Source organism: Empidonax traillii, unplaced genomic scaffold (genome assembly GCF_003031625.1).
Source record: "Empidonax traillii isolate 1590-97213 ecotype Southwest subspecies unplaced genomic scaffold, ASM303162v1 scaffold912:size315693, whole genome shotgun sequence".
Taxonomy (NCBI): domain Eukaryota; kingdom Metazoa; phylum Chordata; class Aves; order Passeriformes; family Tyrannidae; genus Empidonax; species Empidonax traillii.
In genome coordinates this window covers 79,925-104,302 of record NW_020956105.1, presented here as the reverse complement: position 1 = coordinate 104,302, position 24,378 = coordinate 79,925, and the positions used below count along the sequence as shown (strand labels likewise).

General features: G+C 43.7%; 1 protein-coding gene across 1 annotated transcript in view; it reads right to left on the bottom strand.

The window, feature by feature from the left end:
• The window catches only part of INPP5A (inositol polyphosphate-5-phosphatase A), a 141,115-nt gene that overhangs the window by 57,853 nt on the left and 58,884 nt on the right, over positions 1–24,378 (bottom strand). Inside the window, exons 7-8 of the mRNA XM_027902827.1 lie at positions 20,332–20,451; positions 4,706–4,790 (exon numbers count right to left, since the gene is read on the bottom strand). Coding sequence (XP_027758628.1) covers positions 4,706–4,790; positions 20,332–20,451 — 205 coding nt within the window. The remainder of the gene's footprint in view (positions 1–4,705; positions 4,791–20,331; positions 20,452–24,378) is intronic.

Sequence of the window (24,378 nt, the reverse complement as noted above, 5' to 3'; positions counted from 1 at the left end):
GGAACTTTAACAGACTTTTGAATCAGCAGTCTCAAACAGAAACAGAGTTTCATTCCCAAACAGTCAAAATAAGCCTGGTTTCTTAAGCCTGTTTGTACTTTACTAAAATGGACATATTGGATTAGGAAGACTTACAGGTAAGAGTTTCAGTGTCGTTTTTTTAAATATGAAAATACAGAAATTCTCAAAGATTAATACAGCCTGTTACTATGGTCAAAAAAATACTCTTCCTTGTTCCAGACCCACCTAAAACACTTGAATGGTGACTTAAATAGAGCAGGACTGGTAAGGAGAAACGCTTCTCTCGATGAGCACAGCTGAGACTGTGATGGGATGCTCCGGGTTGGGCAGGGAACAGGAGAGAAGGCGGCTCTGGACAGACACGCTGCAGATACCACCAGGCTCCAGCACAGGAGCTTCTGGGCCAGTAGGAAGGGGTAATCTCTTTTCTAACACCTTCTCTAAAAAAGAAGGGGAAAGGGCAGCTCTGCACGTGACAGGCCCAAAGTGCCAGCCTGTGTGGACACAGTGCATTGGTAGCCCCACACATGTATTGACGGGGATCACAACCCTCTCACTGGCACTTCCACGGACCCACATGAACAAGGAGTCAAGGAGAGATTTATGAGACCAATTCTGCTTCCACACTTACACCAGTAAGTGTTTATGGAGTTTACAGAAAATATTAGATGCTAATAAGTTGTCTCAGTTAAAAAATAGAGAAGTAAAAGTAGAGATCAGAATGGCCTTGGAGCCCATGAGCTCAGCAGAAGCCACCACAGGAGAGAGCAACCTGCTCCCTGGGACTGACAGCAGAGAATTAACTTACTTCCTCCACGTGGTCACTCACAGTCACTTTGTTTCTCTAATTTCTCACCAAAACCTAAAGGAACCCACCCTCCCCAGTTCTTTGTAATAAACCTCCTCAATCATCCCTCCACAACCTCCCGTTCCCTTCTTACCCTTAGCATGTTCAGGGATTTTATTATCCCGGTTTTATTCAGGTGATAGCCAAGTAGCAGAAGTAATTCAATTTCAGATCTTACAAGACTGTATCCTATTACCTTTTTAAGAACCAAAGCACTAACTCATAATAATTTTAAAATTTCTGGAATATTCTTCAACCTCAGCCTACAGTATGTCTCACTGCTGCTGCAAATTTCTTTAAAGTCACCTCATCAAATCTCCTTTTAACTCAACTTTACAAGACAATTTTCCTGAAGCAGAAAAGGTACTTTGTCATGCATGCTACTATAAATTTGCAATGTACTTGTGAAAAGTGTAAAGATTACACTGACCTGTCTGTGTTAGCTTTAAAAGTGACGAGAACAGAACTTACGGAAAAGTTAAGAGAATCATCTTCTACATAAAGAAACATCAATTCTTGTTTCTACGAAATGCTGTGACAGTAGTTGTGCTAGAGACACTGCAGAGAAGCTGTTATAGACTAGAATTCAGAGGCAAACTAATATAAAAGTCCATGTAATTTTTTATGTTGTAAACACTTCCATATATGCTGGGAAGAGAGGTGCTGGAAAATACCTTAAAGCAGTGGGCAAATAACCAGAATGCTGCACCACCCAAAAAAGTCTAGCATTTAAAAAAAAAAAATCAGTAGGCAAAGAAAAATGTTTGGCCACCCTTGCCTATGCAGGATTAACTGAAGTTATCTGGCCATCAGACAGAACAGTCAGGTCTTGGAGATCAAAACCCAGGGAAATGTAGATCTTTCTTCTGCAGTTACTGCCTTACTAAATACACTTCCTACCTCCAAGGGCTACTTTTGGAAACCCTAATGGCATGAAAGGCGAGGAGCAGAGGATGTCCTCAGGCACTCCCTGAAGGCATGGCCGGCTGGCAGCAGCACCAGCTGCCTGTGCTTTGCAGGCCAGAACAGAGAGGTTCCTTCCATGAGGCTGGAGGAAGAGCACTGGTGTTCTGCTCCTTTACAGAGAGGGACCGGCCCCCACAGCTCAGCTGCGCAGTCCCAGCAGGATGTGCCGGGATCTGCCCTGTCGGTGCTGCCGGAGCGGGTCAGGAACTGACACAGCAAACGCACGAAATTCACCGGAGCCACCTCAGCAACAGCACCTGGCACTGCCCATGTGCCGGTAACAACCCCCCCAACTACTCCAGCAACAGGAAACCAGATTTTCCTAGCAAGGAAATCAATGTGACTTAAGATTAAGGTTCCCATAAATGTTCAATAAATTATATATTAATGATTTATTGTCTATTAATTATTAATTAATAAGCGTGACATTTTTGGCATATGATTTAGGACACTGCACTTTGGGGTCTGGACTCCACATTTTGAACAGCTCTTTATATGGCGTAATTGGGAAATCCCTTAGAAACACACTTTATTCTTAGTGCTTGCTCTAAGACACTCTGCATTTCCACAGTGTACTTCCACACTTATTGCTCACAGTATCTCAGTGTCCAAGTGTTCAGCACACTGTGGTCTCAAGAGGGAATTCAAAAGGTCAGCAAGGAAAGCAGAGATAAATTTAGTAATATATAAAAAGATGACAGGTCAATGGATTAACCCTTAAAATTCCCAGTATTAAGTACACTGCTGAATAGTCCAGAGAGTGGTTAATATCCATTTGCACAGGCACATGTTCAAACGCCAGAAGGGTCTGGGATGTCCTTTGGAGCGGGAGGTTCCCAGCTGAGCACAGGCTCACACTTGGGCTGGCAGGGCATGCTGGGGGCATGAGTACCTCTGGCCATTCTTGTTCCTGCTCTGTCACTGCAGCTGTGCCAGGCCCTGGCTGGATCCGGGGAAAAGGCACAGCCAAGTCACACCATCTACAAACCATGTTGTGAAGGGATTTGGGACTGGATCGTACAGATCTTACACACAACCAGACCATCAGGCCCTATCTAGTACAATTCCCAATAGAGTTGGCCTGTAGCTCTGCCCCTCCAAATTATACTTTAGGAACTGATCTGTCTCCCAGGAGCTGAACAGTGGGGTGACTGCTGACTCCCTCAGGACTGTCCCAGTGCCCAGAGATGTCCAAGGCACGGTGCTGTACAGTCACTTCTGTGGAGCAAACTGCACGAGACAACCATTTCCTGAAGCTTTTGGATCCGTGACATACGAATGTATAAACTGTACCGAGTGCAGAACACGACAAAACAAACTTAATGTGACTTTACCTGTGCATGAAACATGGAAGTTTCTAGATCACCTTTAATTATGCTTAAATAATGTTGCAGAGTAGCTGTGTGAAGTTCTGGTTAATGGACTATGCTGCTTCTCCAAAAGAGCAAAAGAAAATCTGTATTACTCTACTGCTTTGTGCACTCACACAGCACACACCTCAGCTAGGAAGAATAAGGAAATTAATTTCATTCATCTCCCAATTACACCTTGTGTACTCAAATGCAGCAACATTACCCAGCAGGCGTAAAACATTCCCAAGATGGAGAGTTCTGTGTCAGGTTAAGAACCCCTGTGCTCAGCTGTGCAGCTCGCTCAATTTGCATCCTCTGGGGTCAGTGTTTTGTTTGATGTGGTTCATTTTGAAAATCGCAGATAAAAATGGAGAAATCTTAATCAATTGGTACCAAAGCAAACACCCTCTGCAGTTTCAGTCCTGCAGAGTGCTGGCAGTGAGTGAGTCAGGAAAAACTTGAAGCACCCTTCATCAGTACTGGGTGCAGGAGATGACTCTGCTACAGAGTGACTGACAGGTGTTCTCAGACAGGAACATCCTCAGGAATACCATCACACCACTACTGAGGAAAAAACCAAGCATAATAGTTCAAAACCAAGTGATCTCTGAACGTGAATGATAACCATGGCAGCTGTAGCATAGCAGAGCAGGATTTAGCCCTTAAAATACACACTATGAAGCTGTATATTCTGAATTAGTGACTTGGTTTTTGTTTCAATTATGCTTTAAGCTTATTGGTTAAATGACTGCACTGTATCAAGGAGTCCAAGAAGGAAGTTATTCATTCCATATGCAGTGTTGTAAAGTCAAACTCCTGTTTTTCAACAGATGGAAGAATAATCATCCTGTAAGGAAGGAGAAAGGCACCACCCCTGGTTGGGGGGAGCCAGCCTTTGACACACAGCGACACTCACTTCCCACTGTTCGATTTACAAAATTACAACTTTTGGCTTAAAAGATACGCTACTGCCTGCAAGGACACCAAAAAGACTCCTCAGTATCCGTGAGAATTCAAGTGTGAAAACCAGGAGATTAAACTGGTTTTCAGCCTGGGTATTATATCTGACCCCACGTTACCTGGAGCTGAGCTTCAGCAGTCAAGTCAAGGTGATCTCAACTCATAATGAAAAAGGTTTAGGACATTCTTTTTTAATACAAATGTCCCAGTCACCTTCCATGCTGAGATGCTACTGGCACAAAGGTCTGCACTGATGGCTGCCTGTACTTTAAAGTGTGGAGTTCTATCATGGACATTTTGGAAATGCCTCTCATTTTTCCCCCAGAGTAGAAATGTAACCCAGCACTTCTTCTGCTTGCAGAACACTGTGAGCTCTACAGAGATGGCAGAAGTCACAGTTAGTTACTTGTCAGATGTTTCTGTTAGAAGTAGTCTCAAAAAGTCTGATAACAATATTAACATTACTTTTTAAAGTCACATTTAGCTTTCCACAGGAAAATAATATTTGAGAGAATAAAACCTGGTAGTGTCCACAACAGAGGAAAAAGAGAAGTCCTACCTCAACTACTGCTTTGGCATCCAGTCTAAAGTTGAAATCTCCAAAGACAAAATACGAAACTTTCTCAAACCGCTGATCTATAATTCTGGAAAAAAAAAAAAAGAAAACAGAACAAACCTGTCATTGTTTACATACATGCAAGGATGCACAAGCACACATACGTTGTCTTTAAGCACAGTCTCAGAAATAATTATTGGAACCATCAAAAACTACCAGTTTATACTGGACCAATATATTAACCCTGTTTTTCAGTTGATTTTCTTTGTTTAGGCAATTCTGTCACCAGTCCCTGCATGACAGTTTCCCCTTCCTGGCTGACAGAGCAGACTGGGGGAAAGCACGTTTGTAGCAGCTTGTACAAATCACACAGAAGCAGCATTTGGATGTCATGGAAATCCTGAGGGCATCATGGAAGTCCTCCACACCTTGGAAAGTTTAAGGACATGGTTTTGGGCTTATGTAAGAATCAGGAACCCGAAATTAGCAGTGGGTTCAGAGTATGTTTGAGTTTAGTGATGTCTAAGTAATGTTTACCGGTGTCTGTGACTACTTTATGAGCCACATGAGGAGTGATGTGGTAGGGCTAAACATCCATCATCCCATAGAGCATCCCTGGTTCCCAGTTCAGCTGCAGTTCCCCAAAGACAACTGTCTGAGCTGTGCACAGCAGATTTTTACTGAGGCTGTAGCTAAAACACTTAACAGGTGATCGCTACAGCTGTGCAGTGAACATTGGCTTTTTCCTCAAGCCTTTGCTCAGTCCTGCCCAGAGAGACGTGGCGTTACTGTCCATCTTTCATATCTGGTGTTATTAAAAACTATCATTATATTATTAGCTGTTCTATTGTTAACAACAGTTGCCTGGCAGCCACAGCAATGTGCGATTTTACAGCTTCTGGGGCTCTTGGCATTTGGAATCCACTGAATCACGCTTATTTTCAAACCAGGAATCAATACAATTCATCTCCTATCAGTGGCTGAGGAAGACACAAAACACCCAAAATTCAACTGCCACAGCCACAAGGAATTTACACAGACTAAATGTACAAACCCCCACCCCGGTACCCTGGGTGTGCGAGGTCTGAGAACTAAGGAACAAATGCAGGCAACGGGCTGTGAACATTCTGGGATACGTGAACATGTGAGTGTCACGGTGCCAGAAAGCCCAGGTGAGCCCAGGGCAGGGCCCACACGGACAGGCACAGGGTTATCCAGCAGTGCTGGGCAGGAGGCTCCCTGGAACACGCTGCCCGGAGAGGAGGCACTTGTTTCAGATGCCTTTACAAGTCCAGATGCATTACATCTATTCAGAACTTCTCAAAGCTTTAAAGATACAGCATTGGGTCTGCAGTGAGATACTGCTGCTCCTCTGAAAACGTCTCATCTTTTGTCAGCAGTAATCTATTATGTAAGGAATATTATTCTATGGAAAACATAATGTGCGTTGGGCCTAGGACAGTGATCATTCGAAGAAAATCTTTTGCAAAGACTTTTCTGGTATGAAAATCTCCAGTCCTCCATTCAGCTGACAGATTATTGCAGGCACTGTTAATAAATACTGCCCACTGTCAGCTCCCAGGGAGCTCTGAGACAAACCTGTCACTCTTGACCTGCACAAAACATTAGTTTGATTAGTGCCCCCACGGCACACTGAAGGAAAATAAGAACTTAAAACTTAAACCATTTACACTGTCACAGTTTGCTAACACTATCATTGCAAAATTGGACCCACACTTAAACTATCAGAACAACTGATTTTGCTTTACCAACTGCCCTGATTCATATTTCAGCTTTGACTCTGCTCATTGCCATTTACTGCTGACAGAGGAATGACAGATATTGCAGGAATGACATCAAGGTCCATTGAAGGCCTCTTAAAACAAACTGGGATTATGAGAGCCATGCCTGTGATTGTATTATGCAAAGACATATTTTCCAAATAAACAGACTATTCCAAAAATAGCCTGTGAAAATGTCTCCAAACTGATGAACAAACCAGCTGTTTAGTCTGCTTCTGACCAATTAATTAAAACTCAGTCATTTCATAGTCCTGCACATTACCTGATTTAAACCTGACTTGTGTACAAATCAATGCCAGCTTTACAACTGATAATTTTATCCAGTTTCTCCCCTTGTAGCTTGTCTTGCTGGATATTTTTGAAAGAGTGTCTTATGCCAGACTGAAATAAGACTCCAAATGTTACTTCTCCACAATAATGCTCCAAGTGCTTTCTGACTCATCTCTTTTCACACGTGGTGAAATTTAGGTGTACAAGAAAATTCCCAACAGTGACACAGCCAGGGATGCACACTTTTATGTACTTATTGAGTGATCTGTGGTACCTAACAATGAAATATCCTTCAAATGACTCAACTCAATACAGGTATGGAATCTACTGTCCTTGTCTTGGAACTTACCATTAGTTCAAGAGTTCCCAGATCTCAGATCTCCTTCTGCAGTTTGGGACTGTGATAGCTCTGGGACAAAACACTCCCTGGTGCCTACAGCTGCCCTGAATCAATGGCACAAGAACTTGGAGTTTGACTTTTCCTAGAGATGGCAATAAGGAAGAGGGCAATATCCTGGCACTTAGGGGACTGGCACAGAGGAAACTGGGACAGAAATGGGGCCGGTCTGGCCAGGGACACACAAGGCAGGTGTCACGACTGGGGTGAGAGCTAAATAAAAGTGCTCTGTTCCTCATGTTTCCGTGTTCTAAGCCACAACATGCACAGTTCAGCACGTGTACAGGCACAGGGAACTCAGAAGAAAATGTTTTTTAACAAGAACGAGTGCAAGGAAGGCTTCCACATATGTGTTACTCTCCTTTGCTATTTGTTTCTATAAAAATACCCTTCCTTTAACCATGAATCAAATAGTCCTTCAAAAATGTTGCCCTGAATCACTCAATGGAGTGATAAATGTGAATCAAAGTAAGCGGCCAATCCATGTCACCAGCATAAATATGGTTTTAGTGGGAGGTACCCAGTGCCATTTCCCTTAACAACTTTTACCAGAGCATCCCAAAGGGATGACTGAAGGCTGTGTTCCTGCACAACAGTAAATAGCTTATGACACAACAGGTGACTCAGGTAAAGATTTCATGACTGCACAGAAGCCACAAATATTTCCCTCCCACAGCTCTATGTGCCAGTAAACACAACAGATCATTGACGCCTTCACTGGCCGCGCTGCTGGTTGTGACCTGTGCAGGGACACCGGGAGGGACAAGCATTCAGGGTGGATCCAAAGCTGAATGAAAATGAAACGGAAAACTTTTCCAACAGATGACAGCCCAGAAGAAGCCTGCATCTTGAAAAGGCTGGAAGAACATGTTCACTCTTCTCAATCTTTGCCCTTGTTCAAGAAATAATCGCTATTGGGAAAAGAGCTTGTCTGCACTCAGAACATACCAAAGAAACATCTTTTACTTCGGTGCATTTTGGAAATCAATACAACAAATTCAGTCTGGCAAATCAGCGACACTGGGAAGAAAGCGTGTTCCTGTCTGGGCTTACTGATGGCTCTGGTAAACTTTAGAGCATACAGCTATAAACACCACAGATTATTTCTCTGCTACCAGTTCCACAAACACAGAACTTGTAATTTGCACAAGGAGTTCTCAATAACAGGTAAGATTCTTCACACCTGGAACACATTATTTTGATTATTTTCCCAGTTTCAAACCATTTCTACTTTTGTAAGTAATAGCTCTACCCTGAACGTCTTGTAGACTAGCTGGGTTTGTCTCTGTTTCTTTTCACATTTTACTGTATTTTGAGAAGAGGAAGATGAGTTGAAAGAAAGAGCTGAAGAGCTTTTTAGCTATGACAGGGCAGTAAGAGAAGGAAACACTCGAGCAATCGTAACTTCAAGTAGAGTTTACAGTCCAAGTTAGTCACATGCTGAAATGTTTTGATAAGTCAAATCCATGGTTCACACTTCTTTAAAGAAGTAAACTTGACTGTCACTTCTAAGAGTGCAAATTAATGCTAAATTACTATAGCAATTGTTTTGCTGCAAAATAAGGACATATAATTCTTATTTTGGTCTAACAGCTGCAATTTGGCTCATGCTGGGCATCAGCAAGAGCTTTACAGGCCCAGAAAGAGGCTCCTGTGTCTGCACTGGAGATGTCCTCGCTCTGCTGTGTCTGTCAGGCTTTGAGCAGACCCCCTCCCCTCAGCAGAGCTTTTGGCGTGGCACACCCTGACACCCTATCCTGTGACAAAACCATCTGTTATTCTGGGGGAATCGGGAGAATTACGAGAAAGCTCCAACCTCCCTGAGCTGTGCCACTGAGCGGCTTCATCCCGGGCTGACCAGCCTGGCTAGGACGGGACCCAGGAAGAGGTCACACAAATGTCACGGTGGAAGGACGTGCTCAGCACCTGCTCTGGAGCCTGGGCACCCCAAATTACTGTGCTGCAAGGACACAGCTCTCAGCCCGGATGGCAGTGTCAGGTACATGGACTGTGAGGGGAAGTTTTCTCAAAGCCACTTAGGAAATGCCAAATCCCTGCCAAGACTAAAACAAGGAAGAGGCAGAGGTCCCTATTTCTCCTCAGCACTTCTGGGAATCTGGGTCTATTTATTAATTTCAGTTGCTGCATAGAACAGAAATCAGTGCAATTCTAAAATGAACAATTCTGTGTTACTGGAATCACTGAAATCCTTCTGTAATTTACTTTATTTTGAAGTACTCATTAAAATAGTTTACAATTAAAGTTACTTGATGAAAGGCACCTCCTCTATAAACACTGTATGGAGCACTGTATATACACTTCAAAGGACTGAAATTCAGCCAGAAAATAAGAGGACAATCAGGAACATGACTGACTAGTTGCTTTCATACTTCTCCCCCTCCCATATTGTGGCAAGAACGGAAAAGACATGGAAGTGGATAAATATCAGCAATTTGGTCATGGAAGAGAGCAGCTGAACATGATTCAGTGTGACAGGAGGCACTGTGATTTGGCTAAACCATTTCTCAGGGCACTTTGTAAGGAGGATCAGCAGCATTATTCTTTTAATAGCCATGTCTAATGCAATAGCCAGCTGGGTTTTGTCTCAGACCAAGGTATCAGCATCAGGTCAGAAGGTAACATTCTGTTTACACGATTATTTCCTAAAGCACTTATCTTCTCCTCGGTGTGAAAGTTGACTTTTCTGTTTGTAAGGAGGCCTAAAGAATTGAGGGAATGGGAAAAATTAGCTACACTGAGCTGGAGCTGAATGGCATTAGGTGGGAGGTCTGAGAAAGGCTGTGGCGGCGCTCAGCAGGACACCTTATTAGCCGCGTCACCGCAGTTCATTCAGGCAAGCCATACCAGTGTCACCAGCATTCCCACACAAAGACAAAGTTCTTCACACAGTCTATAAACATGCCTCCCTGGCCAATTCATCCTAACTTGACACCACTGAAAAGAGGGCCTTGAGGGTTTTGGGGTTTTTTAAACACAACAATAACATAACAAAACAAAACAAAAACCGTGCAGCTCTGCCAGGCAGGCTGAATGGGGGAGAAGGAGGGACACTGTCACGTTTCTCGGGAAGGAACAATCCAGAGGTCAAGCCATATTTTATTCAGTGAGCAAATTTTTATAATAACTAAATGTGTTTAAGCTAAATACCAGCTAATATGAGCCCTTACATCTTCCTCGTGCAACTTCTGGGGTAAGATGCCATCTCTCCACGATCTCTTTTTTCTGCGCATTATCCACACATGGGAGTTTCAGGCACAAAAGCTTTTACAAAGGACACAGAATAGAAGCTTTTAGAAAGGACATAGTTTGGGTTGGAAGGGACCTTAGCATGTGACTGCCTGTATAAAATGTCCTCTCCTAAGGAAAGGAATATGAAGATCACCAACAGCACGCAGAGACGAGAGGACAGCTCACTCTGGTTGTGGCCATCGTTTCTCTGGTGAACCTGCTCACCTTGTTTACTGCTGAGCCAAGCAGAGCCTGGAACCACAGGTTCTGTGTGGAGCTGAGCCAGCAGAAGCAGCGTAGGGCTCCATCCCTGCAGGGGCTGCACAAACCCTCTCACATTGGGTGAAGTGTTCAGGGAACGCGTGGGGCCACTCACAACCTCAATGTCAGAGCCTGGGCCCATCCATGGCGGGAGTCACAGTGCCAAAGGCACGATCAACTCACCTTCCTTGGCCAGTGAGGGTCTTACCCCAATGGGGAATGTTTGGAAAGAGGGGAAAAAGGAAAAAAAAAAAAGGCAGAAAGTGACTTGGCCCTCCTGTTGGCGGGAGCAAAGAGCTGCTCTGGAGGCAGCAGGTGACCTACGGATAAGAAGGTTACACACACCTTCTTTTCCACTGAGCTGTAATGCCAGAGGTAGTAACAGCTCCTGCAGTGACTTCTGGTGGAATGTCATGGAACAACAACAATGAAACCTGTCTCCTGCCACAGCCATGTCTAGGAGCTGAAGACCAAGAAGACAGAAATACTTGGTTTTGGCTTACACCAAGCCAGACACAGGACTACTGTGTGGCTGTTCATATTTCTGCTGTTCCTATCTCCATTGCTTTTTCCTTTCTAAGATTTACTTGGATATCAGCTTGCACATCTGCACCTCAAGAGCTGGTCCCTGGGGTGTGTCCACCTCTGGCAGAGGTTTCAGAAACAGCTTTGAAACAGAACCCCATCCTATCCTGTGTATCACCCCCCTCCTGCAGCCCCAACAGTGCTCAGCGTGCACCCATTTGCAATTTCAGATACACATTTGGGGACAAGTTCCAGAAAAATCCCCATCAATTCTGAGTATAAGTTACCTGTGACTGACTAAGTGTGCCTCAAAAGCCTTCATGGGAAGTGCCTTCATTGGCATGCCCAAGGTGGCGTAGCACTGTCATTAAAAAGATAAAGTTTATAATATTTTTGTGCCTTGCTCTTTCTGATATAATGGCTAAAACCTATTAATAACACCAAAACATCTCAAAAGGTCAAGCACCATACAGCAAGATGAAGGGAATTGTCAAGAAGCTTAGGCAATCATCTTAGCACTCAAGACATTTGCCAGGGCTGTTTAACTAATATGTGATGTTCACTTTTAATTTCAATATAGTGCCATTTGGGCAAAAATGTTGTATTTTTTAATTAATTACAATGTCAGCAGCTATTAAGATTAAAAGAAAGACCACATCAATAATAAATACTTAATCCAAAGAAAGGATTACAAGAAGAGCAATAAAAATCAATTTTTAGAGCTGGAAAATTGTGACTTTTTCCTCACTTGACTGGTATTTTCATTATATTGACAAACCCATGATCTTACCTGACACTGACATTCGCCTAATGAAATAGCAGCCCTGGATAATGATGTAAGGACTTGTCAATTCTGCTACAGAACAACACAGCGCTCCGGCACTGGCGTTATCGCACAAAGATATTTCGTGCTCTTCAGCTGATGTAAGAGAAACTACAAGAAGAAACTAGGAAAACTGTACATAGTTTTGAATCTTCCTTTACTTTGTCATGGAAGATTAACATCCTTCTATACAGCTTCTGAGCAGTTCAGTTTTTGGTGACACTGGGTGCTCAGCAGGCAGCAGGTAACTGCTGGATCCTCATCTACATTAAGCAGAGACATCACAATTCTCACAGGGCTTGGATGGGGAGAGCAGAGCCAAAATCCTGTGCTTAGTGCCAAAAGTGCAAATAGCGAGCCAGAAATAACCAGGATGTGCAGCAATGAGATACTAATCCATGAACTTCTTAAGGCTGGGAGAAGTATTTTTTGTGACAAACATAGAAAAACTCAGACCAGAGGCACTGTCTGTCCTGAACCGCTCCTGTATGGGAACAGCAGCGGGATAGTTAGGAATTTTGCCAGATTTGGGTCTTGCCAGACCTGCAACAAACATGTTTCCCAGCCCCACCTCCTATGATGGCTGTCTGGGCAGTGGATGGTGACAACACTGGCCATGCCATCCATGGAGCACTGCCAGCGACGGAGACCTGCAGGCTCCCACCGGCCTGGCCTGGGGAACAGCTGGGCTCAGGGGGACTGTGAATTGAAAATAAACCAAACTGCTTCTAGGGAAGGGCAATACAAATGACTCAGACCCAGAGAGACTTCACTTGCAAAGGACTAAACAATGCTCAATGCTGAGAAAAGCTCACGAGCAACCACTTTTACATTGTCCCTTTGAAAATCGCACTACAGTGGAGCGCTGAGCTAAGGGAGGAGAAAAACCAGGGGTGACATGGCAGAAACATTTGATGTGCTAAAGAGAAGGGGGCAACCTCCTTTCCAAAGAGCACGGTGATCATAAAAGTTAGAGCTGTCAACACTAGGTTTGAACAAAGCAAATTCTAGTGGTAGAGAAGCAGCAGGACCTGTTTCCTTGTTGGAGTGAGAAACTGAATCACTTCGGCCGAGCCCTAAACCCGGCACCGACAGAATGAAGACAGAGAAGCTCCATAACAGGTGAGGCAGCCACAACCACTGACCTGTCCAGCCACAAACAACATCTTCCCAGCCAGCTACAACCTCTCCAGCTCTTGTACAGGCAGACAGGTGGCTGGAAGTTCTGTACCTCACATCTGGGTACTTCCCTGTTAGGGAGGATCTGAATCTTTCCAGGACATCAAGTGCAGGATGCAGAGCCCACAGCCTCCTCCTATAGTGCTCCCACCTTTCTATGGCAGTTAAAATGTCCAAGGTGGCCACTGGCCTGGTGCCCACAGGCTCCAACGGGAGCAGAACGGGGCTCTTTCAACCATTTCTCCATGTTACAACTATCAGCTCATAGCATCAGCTCACAGCCAGCATTGTAAATAAAATCACAATAGCAATTTATTTTCATTTCTCTGCAAATGAATAAGAATTGGATCAACAGCCCATATAGATTCTTCTTAATTGAATCATAGCTATCCTGGAAGATTATATGACTATAGGATAGGAGATTTGAAAAGGCACAAACCACAATGGATGCTATGTCAGTGTCACCTTTAGCTGGACACTAATGACTGCTCTTCATCCAGCTGCAGGCTCTCTAAGGAATAAATTACAGTAAAGAGAAAATATAACTCAATGAGAATGTGGCACACTCTGCACATTCTCATATAAAGCCATTTTCTCAGCAAAATCAAGCAGGCAACAAGTTATTTGCAGCCATTTCTCTTTTAAAAGGCATCCTCTTTTCTTCCATGGAGTGTTTAATTGCACTCGTGCTCCTGGGAGTGGGACTGTGTTACAGAACCCGACCTCCACTGGAGAGACACAGCAGCCAACAGGAGATCCTGTTACTGGAAAACAGGCAAAAAGGAACAGAGCCCTTAGGGAGGATGAGGTGGAGGCTCTGAGTGCTGCAAGAGCGGCCCCAGACCAGGCAATCCCTGACTCCATCACCCACACCCACCCTGCTGCACAGGGACTGGGTGGGAAAACAACTGGAAACCCCTCCAGGAACCCTCAGAGCTTTACCTGCAGCATTTCTTCCAAAAGAGCCACAATTCTATCCACACTGGGCAGGCAAAGAGAAGACTGGCTTAGTGTATCTACCCTATTTTTTCTTTAAGTGACACCTTTCTGTGTGACACCTGCAAGTGCCAAAAGGTCTGGAATTTAAATGTCAGATCTTTGCTTCCAAACATGCTATTGTTTACACTAATTTACCATGAGAGAAAACATCAGAGCTTTCCCATCTGAATAATAAATGCTGAAAATTTATTAACAACCTGTTTAGCTATTATTAATGCCAAAAAGAAAAGAAAAAAAATCGTTACCACTGTCATGGCAACTATTCTTTTTTTCCTTTTCAAATAGTTCTTGTACCCCTGTAGTATCCATGATTATTGTAAATAAAATACATGTGTGGGCAAGACAAAAGTTACAGAACATCATAACTTAGAGTGTTCTCTTTTCTCTTGTCTTAAACTTGTTAAGTTTTAGTGAAAGTGGCTTTTAAAACAGAAAGGATGAAGAAAACTTGATATTAAGATGAGTACGATTCCCTTTTATTTAGAATACATTGTAGGTACTATTAATTAATACCAATTAATTCATTAATACCAAAAAGGAAATCCTGAAAATGACATATTAAAGGCAAAAATACTGACTAGGATGACCGGAAATCATCATATTCACTTAATATGGAAGTGTATTTATTGTGTCCTTAAAATTATACTCGTGTATACTTCCCATTATAATGCATAAAAATACAAAATTATTTTTCTGTTAAATATAAAATCAAAGTAAAATTCACAATATGTCTGTGCAAACAGGAAAGACACATGAGTTCAATTTTTGACAACTGCATCAAAGATGCAAAAACTAGAGCCAGCAGAAAAACAAGGAGCGAGGAAAAGTGTCTTTGGTTGTATTTGACAGGCTGAAGTAACAACACAATTTTGCTGGATTTACTCTTTAAAGAGCATATTATTCAAACACGCTAATTTTGAGAGCACTTAACCTTCGTTTAAGGGGGGGATGACCGAATATTAATGAGCTGAGCCTCGGGTGTTTAATGAAAAGCTGTCGATTTGAATGTGATCCAGGGGTTTAAACCTTTGTTAGAAGACATTTGGCTGGAAGGTTTATTTGCCCTGGGAGTGCTTTCTATCTGAATGCACAGAAATTTCACTAAACATTTAAAGGCACATGTTAAAATCACCGTTGCAAAAAACAAATAAAGTAAAAAAAAAAAGCCAAAAACCAAAACGAATAAAAAAAACATCCCAAACTCTTGGAAAGCGAGCTGCTTCAAGGATCTTCCCAAATGACCCAGATCTTTAGAGTGAAGTTTTCCTTTGCCTAGAAACTAAGTGGCTTTTCTTTTGCTCATTCAGCTGCTAGTTCTGGGAAAAGCCCAAAGAGAAACATTTAGATTGGATGGGTCTTTGAGAAGAGGTGACAGTTGACTGATGAGCATCCATAAAATGACAAAGAATAGTTGTGTGGAGCCGGTGCATCACATCGCCTCTCCCTGGGAAACTAATTGCTCTGAATTGTTAATAGTAACATTATTTTTCTGGCAATCATTTCTTTTGAATACCCAAAATGAGCATGAAACAGCTCCTTTGACCAGACATAAAAGTTAAATGTCCCAATGTTGATCAAATTAACTTCAGCTATGTGACAATGGACTATATTTGTGAGAAAATAATGAAGGGCACAAAGGGGAGCTTTATGCCAAGATTTCACAGTTGTAATGTAAAAATGTTTCTGTTGAACTAGGCCAGGGAACATTTCAATAGGAAAACAGAAGAGCACTGTCACTTTCTTTAAAAAAAAACCACATTCATTTTATGGATCTGAATGCTCGAGATAATTTCAGGAAGTTTAGATGGCTGGCACGCCAAGAGCCTCAGATCAGGCTAACACCTCACGTCCTGCCCTTCCCAAACTCTCCTTCACACTGTTAAAGGGCCCTGGCCTGCAGCTTCTCCTCATTCCCCAGCCCGGCTCTTGCATTCGGACACTTTTCCCCAGCAAGTGGCCACAAGACATGACTAATATGCCAATATGATTAATTAATATGACATATGCACATGATTTAATTACAGCAGATGCATGAAACTACATATCCTCTCTTACTCTCACTTACAGCTTCCACCCTCTAACTTCAGAAAATACAAAAAAAGCAAGTATTATGCAAATAGGGCTAAACTGTACACGAGAATTATCCAAAATGGGCCCAGAAGAATCCCCACCCCCCAAAATAGAAATCGGATGTTCTTATTCTCATTTTAAAGCGAATTCAGTTTTTATTGTACCTATGCCTACCTGGAACAGCCTAACTGACTTGTGGGAGCTCGGTTGGGATTTACATTGGTGCTGACAGAGACTCATTACACACCTCAGTTTTCTACATACACACTGTATTTGTAAAGATACAAGCAAATATTTGTTTAACACCAGTGTGATTCCAACTATCCTGGTCTTTAAAGCATCCATCTGACACCGTATCTTCCTCTCCCTTGCCAAATGGCAAATATCAAACTCATTCTGCCTCAGCACATATCAGTGCCTTTAACAATGTTCTTGCTATTTAATTCATTTTTAAGCTATTAAAGCTAAATCACTGTAGATTTAACTTTAATAAAGCCCTTTAAAGCTAAAAGAACAAACTCTTCTACTCCCCAAACATGCTATTAGGATTATTAATAGATTCCCTCCGGAGAAAAGTTTTAGTGCAACTTTAAATCATTCGCTCGACGCTTTTTCCTTTGTTCCCCCCCCAACCCCTCCCCTGCTCAGCAATGCTGGGATGTCGTGCAGCTTCGTGCCTATGTGTTAAAACCCTACGCTAAAATTATTTTGGGGAAACCAACTTCCCTGGCAATCTGAACAGTTAAACGGATTCATTTGAGCTTTATTTGCAAACCCTTTTCTGGTTTGCATCCCAAACTCCTGTGGTAGCTGATGCCCAGATGAAAGGCTGTACGTAACTCATGTTTATGAAGATGCAGCTCGAACACAACTGCGCTTTCACTGACTCCCACAGTGACCTAAATCAACTGTGAGAAGGTGTTTCTGTTTCATTCAGTGAAGGTTTAGCTCATTAAACTGTTTTCCTTCTCAGCATTGTTCACTGGGTTTGAACTGCATCGCTGTTAAATGCTCTTTAGCAGTTTAAAGGCTTTAAAGGAAAAGACTTATCAGTCTCTGTTTTTAACAGCACTAAATCTGCATTATTAGTTCATGCAGATAAGGGGATTTGAAAGCTCAGCTTGAAACCTCTCTCTTCTGTATTTATCTGACACTGCATAGTTCCAGTAGCTCAGCTGGAAATGTAGATCTATGAAGCTTTAAAGAGAGATTAAAGCCAAGAAAAGAAGTACTTTTCCCCTATAGCTGTTCTCACTTTCCCTTTTCCTGCTGTCTGAGGGAGTGCTGGTGGACAATGGCCAAAGATGGTTCCCAAAGCCCCTGAATGGGGACACTGTTGGTGGCAGCATTCATTCAAAGTGAGCTTCAGTGTATTGTCCTCCCCAATCAGCAGATCAGAATAGAGTGTGCTGGTGGCTGCCAAAAGGTTACCCCTGCCGATGAAAGGGGCTTCCCATTATTCACTGCGCTACAGAACTCCCCCTTTGTGCCCGCCAGCCCATCACTGCTCTGTGGAGGTCCGGATCTGCGGCTGGCTGCTCCCTCAGAATGGACAATTCATCCACGGCGAGCTCGCTGTGCCACTGGGCAACCCAAAATCCAAGGGCTCCTTTTCTAAGGACAGGGGAGTCGGGGCAGTTTTTGGCAGTGTCACATTTTAATGATATACCGTCGTGACATCCCTGACCCACAGCTGACACTAATACTACAGTCTATTACCTTAGCCTTGCCAGGGCATCGTGGGAGGTCCAAAGCCAAAATTAGCTAATGAAGCACACTGTATGCTGCAAACAACTGTGCAATAAATAATGCAAAGGGGTTGCACAGGTTTCCCTCGTGCAAAGCATAAGACAATCAGAGGAGACCAATGGACCCAAGGAAAAATGAAACAAAAATAGGCCTTTCCCACACTGCTCTTTGTAGCAGAACTCAAGAATCTGCATCTCAGACTGCACCGAGAGGTAGATCCTGATATTCCTGTGCTCCTGTCCCCTCATCGGGGATCTTTTATGTATTTGTATTTATATATATATATGCTATGTATTGGCAAAATTTCCAAGTGCCTCCACCGTTTTCTGATGCTTTGAGCAGTTTGCAAGTGATGCAAGAGAAGTCATATTGGCTTTTTCCTGCTTATCCTTGGATCGCCCCAAGGGTGCTGGTAAATTCCTGTTTAGAGCAATTCCTGCTCAGCCCCCTGCTGGGGGAAAGGCAGGCTCTGCTATCCCACCTGCTGGCCCTCCCAGAAGAGAAAACGTCTGAGAGGGAGGAAACTTGGGAGAGAATATGTTTGGAAAGGCATTCAGACTCCACGTTTCAGAACCTTTTTCAGTGAAAAGCTACGCAGGAAAAAAAAATCACAATGAGAATATTTTGCCAACACATAACCTGGTTTGGCTCAGGAGTGTCTGAAACTACCAGGCTGGTGCCAGAGAGAGCCAGGAGCGCTGATAGCTGCTTGTGGATGGGGATCCTTCCCGCCTCTGCCACACGCAGGGAGGATGTGAGCGGTTGCCAGAAGGCAGAGGCGCAGCAGATCGTGTTGGGCAGCACTCGCCCACGAGTCCTGGGCTCCCTCCCCTCAGCCACCAAGGATTGGCTCCTGTCACCCATATGGCCCCAGCTGACGGGCTGTGCTGGGCAGTGGATGGGGCTCAGAATCCCAGCGGGGCTGGGAACCCCCAGCGCTCACTCTGGGGAAGGGCAGAGGTGACACCAGCCCAGCCCTCGCTCCAGGGAAGGAAAAGGCAGCAGTGGCCCTGTGCTCGTTGGGGTTTTGTTGCAGAGTCCTTCTAACCCAGCACCCTATGGCACAACAGACAGCAGGGATCAGGGCAAGGAAACAGCGCAGGAAGTGCCCTGGTTCTATTCCTTCCAGCCTCAGCAGTTTGTTTTAAGCACCCCATTACGCCAGGGATTGCAGGGAATGCCACTGCTGCTCTGAAGAGACAAGTTAAAGCTCTGCTTCTAAGGCAAACATGAAGCCAAGTGACACCTCCTAAGAGAAATACCTGCTTATTCTGCCGACACACCAATACCCACAGAGAAACATTTTTTTTCTTACTCAAGAAAAAGCTATTTTTTTTCTGAATTTATAATTAGGACAGCTGTAAATTGCCGGGTATTTTTGGGACTCTCCTCTGTATTGTAGCACTCATCAGATGAACCACTCCGTAATACCACTATAACCCATGTGGTAATTTAATTAATACCAGTGGTGGCTGCACACAAACGCTGTGTGGCTGCTGAGATGAGCTGCCTGCTGCGCCCAGCCGGTGTGGAGATTAAAGCGCCACCAGCTCCATGTGCAGGGAGCCAGGAGGAGAGGCTGAAAGAGCCAGGTTTGTTCAGGTTACAGAGAAGATGTCTGCAGAGGACTCTGTTGCTGGCTTTATCTATTTGGTAGTTAGAGAAAAGACAGAGCCAGACTTTGTTCAGCAGCGCATGCCAAAAGATGAGGGTGATGGGCACAAACCGCTTTGAGGAAAATTCTGGCTGGATAATAGGGACAAAAAGTTCCTCAGTGAGGGTAGTCAAACATAGCAATGGATGGCCCAGAGGAGCTACAAACCAAAATGTGTGGAGCTGCTCAAAGCTCAGTTGGACAAGCCTTGAACATCCTGATCTGCTGCTGAAGCCAGCCCTGCTCTGAGCAGGGGGATGAACAAGGGACTCCCAGAGGTCCCGTCCAACTGGAATTATTCTGTTACTCTGTAACTGAAAATGCACTTGAATGGCAGCTTTATTAGACTCCACACAGTCTAAGAAGCAGCTAATCTAACTAGCACATTAAAAAAAATAAACCTGCTTTCTACTCTGAAACTTCTGGTGCCTTCAGAGCGGTTCTCCCAGATCAGTAATTTGGCTTTAAAGAATGAGTGTCATAAAGCGATCTCCAGTTGGCACTTGTCAAGAAAAAAACTCTGGCAAGCAGTAACCATTTTTAGGTGACAGAATAAAAACCTCTACATTTCTGAGCGTGCCATTTGAAACATCTTTCATAGCTGCTTATGAACACAGAGATTGAGAGAGGCCAGGAAAGGCTAATACATACCTATCAAGTACATAGCCAAGAGCCTTATGCCGTATTCCTGAGTAAACCGATGGGCTTGTTTCCCAAGCAATTAAATTGGAAGCATCATGGAAAAGATGAATGTTTACCAAGTCAAAGGCACTATGACAAAAAAAGGAAAAAAAATAAAATGATTCAGGATAAAAAGAAAAAAAACACATTTGTTGCATCAGCAAAGCATTCAACATAACAACACTTACTGTATTCACTCTAATGTTACCTTAATATTTACTCACACAAACTTAGCAGGTTAAACTATCATCATCAGAAAATTGTCAAAGACTAGCATCAAGCTAATGACAGTTCATCCCTGGTAAGACTCCATCAGTACAGTATGCACAAAGTGGAAATGAAAAGGTATTTGTCAGCTACAGTTCCAGAAATCAGGCAGTACCCTCTCACTAACATCTCTTTAAACCACAACTGAATGTGTAAACAAGCAACTTCCAGTTTACAAAGCTGCAGCTGAATGCCCAATGGCTTTGCAATAAACAACAGCAAAAGCTACTGACAGGGAGAATGTTAATGATGTTAAAGGCTAAATCGTATCACTGCACCTCCTTATGTGTCCCCGTGTGGAGAATGCCAAGATGACACACCACTTCCAGTTAGGAAGAGGACCCAGGCTGCTTCCCTCGGGCTGTGCCTGGTGGGACCCAGATTCACAGACTTGTTAGGCCAGACCAGTCCCCCAAGCCCACCTGCAGCCTGGCAGTGAGAACATGGACAGGCTTTGGCCCAGGGAGGCACAAGCAGAAACCTCAAGCTGTGTTCAGGGAGGTTCCCAGACCACGATGGAGTTGGGAATGGATCTGGACACAGCAATGATGGCAGTGAGAACAGCGAGCATGGTCAGACACACAGGTCACCCAGCAGGAAGGACTCTACCAGAGATACTGGGGGAGGTACCTGGCTCCAGGGAACAGCACATCCTGTCCACAGAACTCACACTGAGGAGGAAGCAGAACCGCTAAACCTCTACCAAAATACTCCATTACACAACATGACGGCTTGAGATGTCCATTCCTGTTGGCTGAAGGATGAACAGGAAGAATCCCTGAAGGACAGGGAAGTTCCCATGTTCCCACCAGCTCAACTCATGTGTGAAGGTATCTATAACTCATCTCCACGTGCCTAAAGCTGGCTTGTTCTTAAAACTGATGATGGATCTTCCACCTACAATTTCCCTGTCCTTAAACTCAAAATTTGACCATATTAAATTATGCAAATTAAACTGATTTCTGCCCTATCTGCAGGGCTGACAGACAGCACCCAGTCTACCTGAGGTGTCCAGCCAAGTGGTCTCACTCCCTACTCAAATACTCCCACCATTCCTGACTCTCCTACCCTTTTTCCAAGCACACCTAAAGCACAGCACTCAAAAGCCAGACAGAACACTCTATCACAGACCTGAGCAGCACTCAGGTAAATAATTACCACATCTTTCCCCTTCGTGTCCTTCACAGGATCCATCTATTAACACATCTCAGTAAGATAATAATGAGCCATATTAAATTCTTTCTCCCTTGATCCTTTTCTACAGCAGGGGTAATGAGTCAGTTATTCCCCAAATTGTATTGCTGCTTTTGAATTCTCCTCTCAAAGTGCAAGGCTTTGCACTTCCCTGACATTCATCTTCCAATATTACCTCCTCAAAAATATCAAAACAATTGTGGTTGCTGATTCTGACCTCTGATACAGTTGCAAACATTCCCAAGGTTGGTGCCCTACCTAAATTTTATAAGTGTATTCTCTACTTCATTCTCCCTACCAAATATGAACTATGTATACAAACTGTATTTAAGACTGCAATGCATTCAGGACACTGTCTTGCACCTACTAAACCACTGAGAATTACTGGAATAGAAACAAATACCTTCCTCTTATAGTCAAGCTAATAAAAAAAAAAATCAAAATGAAAGTGCACGTAGTTATGTAGTTCTCTTTCATTTTTAATTAATGTGAAAACTTGGGAGTGCCTCAAGATTCTTTAGTTCTTTGTCCACACTGAAGATCAGTTAATGAAGAATAATGGAGGTGAAAATCTGGATTCACAGAGAAACTCAACTGGGGCAGCTCACTGAAACACTGAGGAGGAAAAAGGACAGTTCCCTGAAGTCTGTTAAGGTCACTTTTCTGGATCTTTGGGAGCCCAGTGCTTTTGGCATGAGGTACATTCTGTAATGACATTTTCCTAGGCAGGGAAAATGAAACAGTTCCCCTCAAGGACTCACACACAAGTACTAACAAGTGTTGGGGCTACATTTCTATTGACCTATTAGAATGTAGAAATGTATTGATCAAAAGTCACGATTATGAAAATGGCCAAAACTTTGCTTATATGCACAGAGACTGGGTGCAAACACTCACCACACCCTGAACAGTCATATTATGCACTCAGACCTCATTAGATGTATTTGCTAACCCCCTGTGTTTTCTATAGTATTTGACTTTCATTCTCTAGAAACCGTTCACAATTTCACAACTTCTCATTAGAAACTTCTCAATAGGTCCTATGGATCATAATCACAGACTATTCCAGACACAGAACTACCACCACAGCTCAGCTCATCACAGACCAGGAAAACCCTCACTGTCCCACATCCTTGGCAGGCACCAGCACAGTGTATGATCTGATTCAAACATCCCTTACAATTCAAACAATCCCTTACAGACTGCTCCTCCCAAGGACTGTCCTTTTTTAGTATCCCCCACAAGAAAACATTGCCTTTAAATCTGTCTCTGAAGGACACTTTTTTCTTGGAAAGGTCTAAAGATAAATTCACATTATTTTTCAGCAAAGAGGAAATCCCAGAGGACAGGAGAGACAAGTCACCTGGACAAGTCACCATACAAGAGCAAAGGCCAGACTAGTGACTGGTGCTAAATCCCCATTTCTGCACAACTCTACTGCCAGAATCACATGCCATGGGTTCAGGTCTGAAAAATTAACATGAACCTAGGTTATCCCTAACCTGCCCAATTTCAGGATTAAAAGTCAACGAAAGGAGAAAACCTGCTGCTTTTTCAGTTTGCACAAACTGCTTAATCTAACAAACGTGCTTATGCCAGCAAGCAAGAACACTGCTCAGCACTCAAAATTCAGTCTGTGTGAACATTTACACAAACTTACAATTTTAAGGCATGAAACAACCACAGGAGGAAGGAAAAGTGTTGAAGGTTCACATAAATGTATGTGGCTGTAACATCAATAAATACGTGTGAGTCTACTGAGCTCTCCTTGGTTTAAGGTAAGGAACACTCCCAGGTTCCCTCAGGTGACTGTGTTTTGAAAATCAGCTGCCCCCTCAAGATACATTATTACTGCTACTATTCTTACTGGTATTAAAGACAGGGATTTCAAACACAGATGGCAAACAGCCTCTGAGATACACCCCTTGTGAGCACTCGGGGTCACCGCTCCTCCAAAGGCAGCAATCAGCCCCTAACACCACAGTGCTGTTCTGCTCCTGCTGGTTCTTTGCTCCCCTCAGCCCCACCTCTCCAGGATGTCGCCTGATCCCTACAACAAAACTTTTGTTCCTTCTGTAGATTTGCACAGCACCTGATGAGGAACTCGCTCTGCTCTGACAGCAGCCAGCTGACATCCCACACGACCAAGTCTGGCTCGCTGGGGTGGTTGCTGAGCACCTGAGTGCACAGGTAAGAGGTGCTGCCTGCTCTCCGTGCCCCTCCATCCAGCCCCACCACGGTGCACTGGGCTGCCAGCTGCTTCACTCCACTCTAGGATGAAAATAAGCAACCTCACACAGAATAGGCCATACCTTGGGCTTAAAAGGGGAATCCTGACCTGAACACAACAAATAAAAATTTCTGCTCCTGTAAAAATAATTCAGCAGGAACTGGTTTAAAGAAGCTGCATTCCTTAAGGGTTGGGTCCCTCCGACGACTTCAGGGGGAACTGGACAGGGCTTAAAGAGCTCTTTCCTCAGGGATCCAGAGGTGAGGGCTGCATGACCCCTGGCACAGGTGAGATGCTGCCAACCTTGGGTAGCACCTGGTGTGGTG